General features: G+C 43.9%; 1 protein-coding gene across 1 annotated transcript; it reads left to right on the top strand.

Annotated features, from left to right (window-relative positions):
• The first annotated feature begins 2,812 nt into the window (after positions 1–2,812).
• BTBD17 (BTB domain containing 17) lies at positions 2,813–11,679 on the top strand. Its single transcript, XM_082212618.1, has 3 exons — positions 2,813–2,936; positions 8,479–8,755; positions 9,734–11,679. The coding sequence occupies exons 1-3, from the start codon at positions 2,843–2,845 to the stop codon at positions 10,812–10,814; spliced, it is 1,452 nt and encodes a 483-aa protein (XP_082068744.1). The 5' UTR covers positions 2,813–2,842; the 3' UTR covers positions 10,815–11,679.
• Positions 11,680–12,511: the final 832 nt, after the last annotated feature.

Below are 12,511 nucleotides of genomic sequence, written 5' to 3'. Positions count from 1 at the left end.
TTCCCTCAAGCAGAGCTCTCACAATGTTGCCACAAGTCTCTTAGAAGGTGCAAAGTACAGTTGTTAAATTGTATCCAACAGTAATGCCTCTAAATATCCATTTCAGATTTGTAAGTGTATCTGCAAAACAGCCTTTTGTCCCGCTGCAAGTCCGGGGCTTGGGTTTTTAAAGTCTTTAAAATTTTTTAGTAAGTTTAGCAGAGGAGAAAGTCCCCATAAAGAAAGATAGAGCCAGTCCCAAAGAAATAAAAGTAACTTGCCTTTCAGTTTCCAGCTTCTCTAAGCGTATGATTTCTCTTGTTTTAAAGCCCTTCTGTGCTGCTTCCAGCCTGTCAAATCCTTTGCCTTTGATCACTAAGCACCATCGGGAGACGGACTTCCTTTTTCTCGTCTCCCGCTTTCAGCCAAATTCATAAATTTTGTAATCCAATCTCAGGTGAATCTTACTCACGAGTAGTTGGTTTGTAATCCAATGTAGAAGGAAGAAAGGTCGGCGCTCATCCGTAACAGCCGCGCGGCTTCACTCCCGCAGAAAGAGCGATGAATCCACAGCACCGCTTCCCCTCCGCGCTTCCGGAGCCCCTTACGGGGTCCCTTCTTCGTTTTGGGGGTTGCTCTAGGTGCCCGCCGGATCCCACGGCCACGAGCTCACTCTGCTCGTGGTTTTTCTTAGTGGGTCGTCGCTTTGCCGCAGCGAACGACCCTTTTCTGCGGAGCCCCTCTTCGCAGCGCGAAGAGGACCGCCATTACTTGTTTCGCGCCGCCTCCGGAAGTCCTCTTTAAACGTATGCTCTTCTTGTTCTCTTATTCTACATGTTAAGTCTGCAAGTTGCGCATATTCTGTCAACTTAAGTTGCCATTCTTCTTTCATTGGGACCTCGCTCGTTTTCTATTTTGGGGCTTTCAGTCTGAATTATCCCCAACAGAAAGGACTCTGGTTTTTTTTTTTGGGGGGGGGAAATACTTTTAAACATTTTTTCCAATTCATTATGGATCATTTCCCAATACTCTTTTACCCTTTTGAACTGGGGGTTCTTTCTCTCTCCTGCTCACCCACTATTTTTAAAATATATATATTTTTAATTAGTTTTTTAACATAACATTTCCAACAATTATTGAACATACTTTTATATCTTATATACTTTTTTTTACTTCCATCCATCACCTCTAAATTTTTTTCAATCTTTTCACTTAATTTACATTTCTTACTTTCACTATTACATTTAAGTAACATAACTAGTATCTCTCTTCTTTCTCTTTTTTTGCAATATTTCATATATTTCTCCTTACAAAACTTATTGTAGTCCTACTAGCGTAATTTGTTGATTACAGTTGCTCTTCAAATAGTTCGTATATTTATTCCAATCTTCTGTAAATCTCTGGTCCCGCAGGTTTCGAATCCTTCCTGTCATTTTATCCAATTCTGTGTAATCCATTAATTTTATCTGCCATTCTCCTTTCGTCGGTATTTCTTCTTGCTTCCATCTCTGGGCCAACAATACTCTTGCAGCTGTTGTTGCGTATAGAAACAATTTAGCATCCTGTCTATTAATATCCTCACTTATAATACCAAGTAAAAATGCTTCTGGTTTTTTAAAAAATGTATATTTTAACATCTTTTTCATCTCATTATATATCATTTCCCAGAAGTTTTTTACTTTCTTACATTCCCACCACATATGATAAAATGTTCCTAACCTGCTCACCCACTAGGTGTGAACAGTTTGAGGAGACACGATTCTCATGTGTACGAGAAACCCTTGGAACTGAATGCCCGTTTGAGATGCAATCATACTGTACCCTCGGAGAAACATGCTGCTTACCTGAGAGAAGCCTTGCTTACCTGGGAGAAACATGCTGCTCACTCATGGGCAGGACCTAACAATGAACATGTCTTCCTCCAAATCAAATGTCAGAAAATACAGTGATTCATGCTTAAACAAGCTGAGTTTGGGTTGAAGGTGTCCTGACTCTCGTAACACTCCTCGTGTCTCATGGTAAGCGTGCGGTATAAAGAAGGCCTATTTTGTCTTGCAGGACTAACGCAACCTTCAAAAAGTTTGGGAGGAGGAAGGGATATTATGGGCTGACCCGTGAATCCGCTGGATGACATCATGGAAGAAGGTTGCCTCAGGAGAGTGAGGGAAATTCTCAGGGATGATTCACACCCTGGCCGGCACTTTCTTGATCTCCTGCCCTCAGGCAGAAGATATAGAAGCAGGATTAGTCGCATCAACAGGGTAAAGAACAGCTTCTATCCGTGGGCTGTTAGGCTGCTGAATGAAAAGATAACAACAGGGCAACTAACTTTTGGGTTTGGTGTGTGTGTGTCAGTAAACGAGGGGAATTAAGACTAAGAGAGCTGAGTGGGGGGTACTCGTGTAATCTCACTGTATATAATCTCACTGTATACAAGTTGTACAAGTGACAATAAAGTATTTCGAATATTTATCTTGTCACCTTGGTTGATAGTCTCTCTAACAGACTGGCACCAGCGCACCACTGTTTTGCAATCAGATGCTCTGAAGTTAAGAAACAACTATGGCCAAAAAGAAAACAGCTGTAAGGTGAGTGTTCTTTGTGCAACTTCTGGCATGCCGAAGGCTCCAGGTAGTCTTGCTGTCCCAGGGAGGCTCGGCCAACCGCCCAGGGAGTCCCACAATGTCCAACAGGCATCAATTCACAATCTTAAGTGGTTTCCTTGGTAACAGCTGTTACTAGTTTTCCACCAATCAATGGCAAGCGGGGCTGGGAGAGTCAGTGTCCTACATAAAGAGTCAGACACATTAGTACGCTCAGTCGAGGGCTTATTCCCTCTGCGGACACGCTTAAGGAAGCAGCTATGGCTAAAGGGATAGGGGTCCAGCAGGCCGCACCGAGGCGATGGACCAGCTCTTTCGCCACACTGTCACTGCTGTGCCTGGCTGTCCAAGCAGGTAAGGAGGAAGGGCTGCTGGGAAAGAGCTTTGCTAGGTGAGCAGGTTGGGCTGAGGCGGCAGGAGGAACTGTGAATTTATTCATTCATTTTACACTGCATAGAGTGTGGCTCAGAGCCGCAGAAAGTGGGGCACGTTGCAGAACTTTAGCACCAGTGAAGACACTTTTAAGGTGCACTTTAACCAAACTGTATCACCAATGTATTCTTCATTGGACCCGATGAGAATTGAGCAGCAGGGAATTTAAGGCTCCGGCCACTCCCTGGCTTTAACATCCCAGGGTTGAGACAGGGTTCGAGAGCAAATTATTCCATTCTACTGAACTCCAGGTACGTGAATGGTTTTCCCAAGGTTATACAAGGTGTTTGGCTGGGGAATAGATGCCAGGTTTCCCAAGTCATGGGCTTATTCTCCAGTTCTTAGACCACCCTGCAAGACCTAACGGGTCTTGCTTAAGCCTGCATATATTGAACAGGCTGCGCCCAGCTAGCGTTCAATGAAACCTTGACCTTGAAGATTGGGCCTGTCTGGTTCTCTCCTCTACAACACCCATTGGCAGAGAATCCCGAGTTATAGAAAAACTGGACTGCATGCTAAAGAGGAATTTATACCCAGCCGCACTCTTACCAAAAGCCACTTTGATCATAATTGTAAGGGAAAAGAAGGATATATGTTACCAACAGTAACTTCCAGCATCTTCTCTCGATGCTGGATGTCAAACTGACCCTTCAAGGCGAAAGGCTGTGTGTCTCTCATTTCCAATCCTCGACTCAGCTTGGTTTAACTGTGCCGCTTGTGTTTCTGGAAGAAGCTAATCCGCTGGATAAGACATGGATTTAAAAAGATATTATATGGGGGCCAGTTTCACCGCAGGCACAAAGAGCAGCTAGGCAGATGCAAAGGAGTTAAAGGAAAAGTTGGGGTTTCATACTTCCCTACCCCCAACTCTGTACCCTGCTGAACAGGATTGTGGCACAAGAGGCAGATTCATTATGGAACTTAGTATGTCAGCTGTCCTTAATTCATGGGCTCACTGTGCCCCTCTTTCGGAGGGAGCCCTGGTCGCTAAATCTCACCATCGTGCTTGGGTGAATTTATAAATTCTGAACGTTATTAGAGACCACGGTGTGTTGTGACCAACCAGATAGATGGGTTCTAATGGTGTTTTTTTGGGTGGGGTGGGGAAAGGGGGGAAGTCAGTTTTGCATCCCCCACGGAAGTGATTTCCTCATGAACACGCTGCGATCCTTTCAACTGCTTAAACGCAAAATAAACATGCCAATTTTCCTCTCTCAAGTACTGGACGTTAGTGGGTAGTTGCCCGTGCAAATAGCAATCCAAACCAGAAAAATAAAAATAAAAATGGATGTGGAGACCACACACAGAAAGACCATCTCAAGTTTAAAGTGGTGGGGAGGGCGGTGTTTCAGCTGCGGGTCTGCCTCCCTACGGAGCAAAGAGTCACAAGCACTCTTCTTTGTCAAGAAGCTTCGACAAAAGCGATGTTTTCATAGCAATAGCTACGTTTGGTCCTTCCCCTTTAAGATGCTCTTCCCCATCCCGCTGGTTTCTTTGTCCTAAGAGAGAGCTAGAGATTCTTTTGCCATTGAATTTTAACCTTTCATCCCTGCCCAAGTCGGACTGGGCAGGAGACGCAAGCCAGGATACGGGGAGTGTGAACAAGCTAAGCTTTCTTTCCCTAGGGAGACCAAAAAAGTGTAACTTGGCTCAGCGTGAGAATTTAATTCATCCAGCGGCAGCGGTTTCATTGAGTTAATGACGGCTGTGAAACTGCTGGCGGAGCTCCAGCTCCCATGAGTAGTAAAGTGAAAACTCCGACATCCGCAAGAGCTGGCTGGGATTAGTCAAAGCTCCGAGGCGAAGGGTGACTTTAATTACCACCTTCAGTATTAGGGAGTCAGGCAGTCAGGGGCTGATGACCTTAATTATTCTGTTGCAAACCTTGGGAGATTTCTAGAAGCTAGAAATTACGAAACATATACTAAAACCTTGGAAACCCCGTCCTTCCATTTCCTTTTTTTAAAAAATGATTTTTTATTTTATTTTACAAGCGTAGAGTTATAACAATACCAAGTAAATATCTATGTTTAGAGATTTCTCTGAATCTACAGACTTCCCACCATGGGTCATATTGTCAACATTTTCAACTGCATATTATTTCGTAATCCGTATTTTGTATGTGTCCATATTGTCCATAGTGATTGTTACATTACAAGTGTTATTAAAAAATTCTGCTAATGTTTTCATCTGCTTGCAGTGGTCTCCTAAATAAATTAGAAATTTTCCCGTTCTTTCTTAAAGTTTTTGTCTTCTTGGTTCCTGAGTTTTCCGGTCAGTTTTGCCATTTTGGAGTGGTCCTTTTATTAACATAGTTCATTCCTATGTTTGGAAATATTTGATGCAGTCCATCAAAGACTAAGAATATGTACAGCAAGTGCAAACAAGCTGTTTTCACACACACACACACACACACACACACACACACACACACACACACACACACACTCTGACTTCACATCAGAACTCCTGCTTCACTTCTCGTAAGATCCCCTTACCTTGGGGTATCGCCTCAAATATTCCAGTGAGGTTTTTGGGTTCCAGGAGACATTTAAATACTGTACTTCCAAGAAAATATACCAGTTGATCATTCTGGGCTACTAGCTTTTCAGAAGTATGCTAGTACAGAAGCATAAGCATGTATGATACCCCATATTTTTCTCTCCTGCAGCAGCCCATGCAGCTAGCTTCTCTGTCAAATATTTCACATTATGGCCTCATCCTAGTAGTCGCTAAGATTGCAACTAGGCCTGGGAAGGGTGTGCCGTTTATACTTTCTGTTGTGCTGCCCTAGATAGTTACAACTGCTTAGTGAATGTCAATAATATTTTTAAAATAAATTTTATTTTTGCATTTTCTATTTTACATAAACAAATGAATTAAATACATAAACATATAATCCCTTCTGACTTCACCCCCCCCAAATGGTGGATCTTAATGTACTGATTTTACCCTCTGCATCTCTATCATAACTCTATTTTTATAAATCCTTTGTGAATCTATAGTTCAAATTTTGACTACACATTTTCTGTCCATCCTACCAATGTATGTAGTTGTTTACAATAGCTTTTCAAATAAATTATAAACTTTCCCCATTCTTTATTAAAGACCTCCTCTTCCTGATTTCTAATTCTTCCTGTAAGTTTTGCCATTTCGGCATAGTGAATCAATTTTGTTTGTCACTCTTCTTTGGTCAGAGTTGTACCATCTTTCCATTTCTGAGCTAAGAGAGTCCGCACAGCCATGGTCGCGTACCTACAGTGGTACTTCGGGTTAAGAATTTAATTCGTTCTGGAGGTCCGTTCTTAACCTGAAACTGTTCTTAACCTGAGATGCCACTTTAGCTAACCCTAGCCTCCCACTGCCGCCGCACCGCCACCGCACAATTTCTGTTCTCATCCTGAAGCAAAGTTCTTAACCCAAGGTACTATTTCTGGGTTAACGGAGTCTGTAACCTGAAGTGTCTGTAACCTGAAGCATCTGTAACCCAAGGTACTACTGTAAATAGTTTCGTCTGGTCCTTCAGGATCTCTGGTCCTATAATACCTAAAAGCTTCTGGTTTCTTAGGAAAAATTATTTTCAACATTTTTTCAGTTCCTTATATATCATTTCCCAGAAGTCTTTTTTCATCTTACATGACCACCACATATGATAAAAAGTACCCTTTTTTATTTACATTAATAAATGTTAATAATAAGGCATAGCATATCACTGGTCCAGCCTTTGTGATCCCTGTTTTAAAATAAGGTCACAACTGGAACAGCAGCCTGCTGAGACTGACTCTTCTACTCACCCTGGGCAGAACATCAGTCACTGGCTGCAGCTAAAGTGGATTCATAATTGCCCAATACCATGGAGCTTTATGTAATTTCAGAGAACCCAGAAAACTTATCAAGTGTATCTTCAGAAAAGACTAAGATGTCTGACATGAAGTTTGAAAGCTGCAGTTTGGGGAGAAGGATCCTCTCCTGCTCTCAGACATTTTGGATCCCATGACCACTTTTCTTTCAAAATGCCCTGTGCTCTGAAAATCTGAATAGGTGAGCTACACCAATTGCACAGGACATCTCTGGATTTAGGGAGCAGAAAGTGCGAGACAGCTGTAGTCAGAGGGAAATGCCGCAATGACAGGGGGCGTTAAAGGAAGCACAAGGGAGTCCACAATCTACATTAAGCTGAAGTATGGACAGGCCCTAACCTAGGTCCATTACTTTCTTTTCTTATATAATAATTTTTATTATGTTTTCCATTTTAACAATTCAATCAGATCACATTAAATATTCCAAATTATACAAATACATCCTAGGTCTGTTACTTTCAATGGGTCTACCATGAGTAAAACCTAGTTGGATCCAATCTTATTGGCTAGTGTTAAGGGGAGTTGGAGTCCTAGAATATCTAGAGGGCCACAGAATCCGCATCCTGGCCCTAAACCAGTTCTGGGTTTGGAATTTTTTTTGTAAAATTAATTGAAAATAAAATAAAATAAAGCTTCTGATCTCCTCTTTGTGGCTTAGCTGAAAGAAAGGGGGAGCCCGAGGCCAGCTTTAACTCAATCCCATAGCTAGTTAGTCAAATTTATTTGTTAGAAACCATTGGTTATTGCATTCCCATTGTGCAAAGTGTTAGGACCAAACCAAGAGAATCACAAAGGGAAAAAGGGATTTCAGGAATGCGCCTCAAAATGAGCTATCCCAGATTAGCACCACCTGCCTACAGGCTGTCTAGCCAGAGTGGTGCATGCTCTAGTTATCTCCCGCTTGGACTACTGCAACACACTGTACATGGGGCTACCTTTGATGGTGACCCGGAAACTACAATTAATCCAAAATGCATCCGCTAGACTGGTGACTGGGGGCGGCTGCCGAGACCATATAACACCGGTCATGAAAGACCTACATTGGCTCCCAGTACGTTTCCGAGCACAATTCAAAGTGTTGGTGCTGACCTTTAAAGCCCTAAACGGCCTCGGCCCAGTATACCTGAAGGAGCGTCTTCACCCCCATTGTTCAACCCGGACACTGAGGTCCAGCTCTGAGGGCCTTCTGGTGGTTCCCTCACTGCGAGAAGTGAGGTTACAGGGAACCAGGCAGAGGGCCTTTTCGGTAGCGGCGCCCGCTCCCCACAGTTTTTAATGTTTGAAGTTTTATTCTGTTTTTAATGTTCTGTTGGAAGCTGCCCAGAGTGGCTGGGGAAACCCAGCCAGATGGGCAGGGTAGAAATAATAATAATAATAATAATAATAATAATAATAATAATAATAATAATAATAATAATAATAATATACACCAGAGTCAAGGGGCCTACTCTCAAATGGCCCAGTGGTTTCCTATCCAGCCTTCCTTTACATACTGTACTAATCAAACAATTGGGGGCTTCCCCCATGAATTTCATTCTTCCCCCATTTTCCCAGCCCTGAAATCTCGCCTCTTGCTCATTGATTTTGTTTCACACTCTCTGCAGTCCAGAAGGCGGACCTCACCGGGGATTCCACAGTGGCCACCATCAACCACTCCCTCTCATTGCTGCAGCGGTTGCAAGAGCTCCTGCAGAACGGCAATGCCAGCGATACCACCCTGCGGGTGCACACTGCAGGCTCGGACGAAATCAAAGTCTTCCACACCCACCAGTTGATGCTCAGCTTGCAAAGCGAGATCTTCGAGAGCCTCCTGCACAACCAGACCATGATCACTCTGCACGAGCCACCTGACAGCGCAGCCCTTTTTGAAAAGTTCATCAGGTAAGAGGCTGAGCTCACTGACCTCATCTGGGTGGCCCTAAAAGAAGGAGTGAATGAGTCCCATTGCTTGGTCCTGTTGGTTCTCAGCTGGAGGAGCTGTAGTTGCCCTCTGCTCTCCTTCCATCTCTCTCCTAAGAACCTGGCTGAACCTTTTTATGCAGTCCTGGGATGCAATATGGCAGGGTAGCCAACATGATGTTTTCCATTATATTGCTGGACTCTCTTGGACCATTGGCCATGCTGGCCAAGTCTGATAGGAGTTGGAATCTAACATCTACGTTGGCAGCCCCTGCACTTTTGCCTATAATAAGACAACTGGAAACACAGCTTGTTGGGAAATGTATTCTAAGAGAACAGGAAATGGAATAGACTACTGTAAATGTAACCTGTCCTTCAGTTCTGTGGCATGGCGTGTGTCCGATTTGCCAAGCTGGGAGAAACCAGAATGGGGCTTTTCTGGCTGAGAGCAAAGGGAGTGAGGCTGGACTCCCAAGATCAAAAAGAGACAGAAATGTTGGAGATGTTTGATCTCCACACCCTCCAACATTTCTCCAATGAAAATAGGGATGCCCTATTAAATAATAATACAGTCAAACCTTGAAAGTAATCCATTTGACTTCCGAAACGTTCAGCAAAGTCAACGGAGTAAAAGAAAAAAACTCCCCGGAAGCTGTTCGACTTCTGAAAAACATTCGAAAACAGAAGCATTCGCTTCTGGGTTGTTGGCATTTGGGAGCCGAAATGTTAGAAAACAGAGCCATTCGAGAACCAAGGTTTGACTGTAATAATAATAATTCCATTATTTATACCCCACCCAGGTTAATTTAAAACCAGCTAGGTGGTGGTCTCATGCAATGCCAAGATGTTTGTATACTATCTCAGTAGCTAATGCAGTCTATTAAAAATAAAAATAAAACATGAAAACCGTTGAGAGAAGATATGTCACCAGTATGAATGATGATTTTGTCTCTTCTCTAGATATCTGTACTGTGGTGAGATCTCCATCCTCCTCCACCAAGCAATACCGCTTCACAGACTAGCCAGCAAATACCGCATCTCTAGCTTGCAGAGAGGGGTAGCCGAATACATGAAAAACCATCTGGCCAGTGAGTCGAACCAGGGCCACGTGGTGGGCTGGTACCACTACGCAGTGAGAATTGGTGACGAGGCTTTGCAGGAGAGCTGCCTCCAGTTCCTGGCCTGGAACCTCTCAGCTGTGATGAGCAGCGCTGAGTGGGCCTCGGTGAGCGTCGATCTCTTGCTGCTGTTGCTGGAACGATCCGACCTGGTTCTGCAGAGCGAGTTGGAGCTGTACACAGCCGTCGAGGAGTGGGTGGTCACACACCAGCCCGAGGACTATGTCGTGGAGAAGATGCTGAGGTCTCTGCGTTACCCTATGATCTCCCCCAGCCACCTTTTCCACCTTCAGAAGCAGTCTCTGGTGATGCTGAAGCACTACAACGCTGTGCAAGACCTGCTCTTCCAGGCCTTCCAGTTCCACTCGGCCTCGCCGATCCACTTTGCCAAATACTTCGACGTCAACTGCAGCATGTTCCTGCCCCGAAACTACCTCTCCACCTCCTGGGGTTCTCAGTGGGTGATTAACAACCCAGCCAGAGATGACCGCAGCACCAGTTTCCAGACTCAGCTGGGGCCCAGCAACCACGACTCTGCCAAGCGCGTGACTTGGAACGTTCTGTTCTCCCCACGTTGGCTCCCGGTCAGCTTGCGTCCCGTTTACTCGGACTCTGTCTCGGGGGCCATTCAGTCTATCAGGATCGAGGACGGCCGCCCCCGCCTAGTTATCACTCCGGCCACGACTAGTTCCGACTTTGCCGGAGTCAGTTTCCAAAAAACCATCCTGGTAGGCATGAGGCAGCAGGGCAAAGTCTTTGTCAAACATGCCTACAGCTTCCACCAGAGCACAGACGAGGTGGCCGACTTCCTGGTGCATGCCGACTTACAGAAGCGCACCTCCGAATACCTCATCGACAACTCTCTGCACCTGCATATCATCATCAAGCCTGTCTACCATTCTCTGATCAAAATCAAGAAGTAGAAGAACGGCGGAAGATAGGGAACCACAAGACAAGGCAGGGGACGAGAATGACTGGATTGTACTGAAGAACAGCAACTAATCCAGTACAAAACTGGCTGGCATCTTGTAATCTATGCATGTAATCTGGGCATGCAGGCCCTGGGTGCTTCTTGCATGAAAACAACTTCTGCAGCTACAAACCTGGGGACTTTAAAAAAAGAAAAGAAGATGGGAAATTAAAACATGTACAGTCTTGGGGGTGGGGAATTCCCTTATCTCTGTTTTCAGATACTTATGTTTAGCTCTCTTCCATCTTTGAAGGCTGCAATCCTACATGTGCTCACCTGGGAGCCAGTTGCACTGAACTGAATGACTTACTTCTGAGTAGATGTGAATAGGATTGCACGCTTAAGGAACTCAGGTAGAACTGGAGGATCTCAGTGGTGCTTTTGATTAGATTGTTCTCCAAGATACCCCCCTTAGCAAGAGATTTGACTTCCTAACTTGTTTAGAATCTGCCTTCATGTTTTGCCCATGAAGTGGTGATCCCGGGGAATTGTTGTAGTTTGAGAGATATAGACAAAAAACAAAACAAAACAAAAAACAAAAACCCAGCAGTGCACTGGTAGGTAAAAAGTCCTTAGAAAACTGTAATATTCATATGGGTTTCTTCTAGTCACCCTTATTTGTTGATGCATCCAGCCTTCCACTATTCCCTCTACTAGACTTGATACTAGATGAACGAGTTTGGTTCTTTAAGCGTTGAAAGTGGCACCATGGTCTTTGGTTCATATACAGGGTAGATTATACATCCACGCCCTTATTTTTCTCAGTCCAAACCAGAGACATATGAATCCCATCTCCTGCTGCTTTTGACTGGATATCCTGGTCAGGTAGGAAAGTTGAGCCTGAAAGTTGCTGGTCAGGTAGGAAAGGTGAGCCTACTTTCTGAGTCCCCGATTAGTGAATTAAATACATACGAACCAATTGACCAGACCCATCACACTTCCTTCTCTCCATTTCAACCTCTGCCTCCTGGCCCTTGTCACATGATTTTTCCCCAAGGTAGGCCGATTCCAGTGTACTATCCCCAAATAATAGCATCTTCCCCTTTAAGAAGAAAAACAACAACAACAACAAAGGCTTTCCTGTTGGTTTTCTAAACTTTCTGTAATAAGTGTAATTATTTGTTTGTAAAATAAATGGGACAAAGGCTGGTTTAGAACTGGAGGAGTCGGGTTGCAGACTATGGGCTAGGTGGAAATATGGTGCTTGTGCTCCCTCTGCAGGTAATGTCCACAGCCTTTTGAATAGCTCATCAGTTACATAGATTTCTAAATAAAAATCAGGAAATGTATTGCTGGGGATGACTGTGTGGTGTTATTTTTGAGGTGAAAATGGTTTTTGAGCAGTGTTCTGCTCAAAGAAGGAGTCTTCATTGTCTTCTGTTCAATCTTCCCTTTCATGTATTGACTCCCTTACTTAGCCTGTAATCCTCTCTCTCCTTCCCCCCGTGTCTTGTTGTAAACCGCCCTGTGGTCCTTGAATGAAGGGCTTTATAGAAAAATTAATAATGATAATAATGATAATAATGATAATGATGATGATGATAATAATAATAATAATAATAATAAAGTCTTCAGCTAATCTGCAGGGCTTCCAAGCTTTTCGCACCCCTCAAACTCTTGAAATCCTGAAAACTATTTTGATGTAGTAGT

This window comes from Podarcis vaucheri (genome assembly GCF_965113315.1).
Source record: "Podarcis vaucheri genome assembly, chromosome: 2".
Classification (NCBI taxonomy): domain Eukaryota; kingdom Metazoa; phylum Chordata; class Lepidosauria; order Squamata; family Lacertidae; genus Podarcis; species Podarcis vaucheri.
This window is presented reverse-complemented; position numbering and strand designations above follow the sequence as displayed.

What these genes read in the sequence shown, in the direction of transcription:
- BTBD17 (XM_082212618.1), top strand. Translation starts at nt 2,843, where the DNA reads ATGGCTAAAGGGATAGGGGTCCAGCAGGCCGCACCGAGGCGATGGACC. An exon ending in GTGCCTGGCTGTCCAAGCAG is followed by an intron (nt 2,937 to 8,478) that starts GTAAGGAGGAAG and finishes CACTCTCTGCAG; the next exon opens with TCCAGAAGGCGGACCTCACC. An exon ending in CTTTTTGAAAAGTTCATCAG is followed by an intron (nt 8,756 to 9,733) that starts GTAAGAGGCTGA and finishes TCTCTTCTCTAG; the next exon opens with ATATCTGTACTGTGGTGAGA.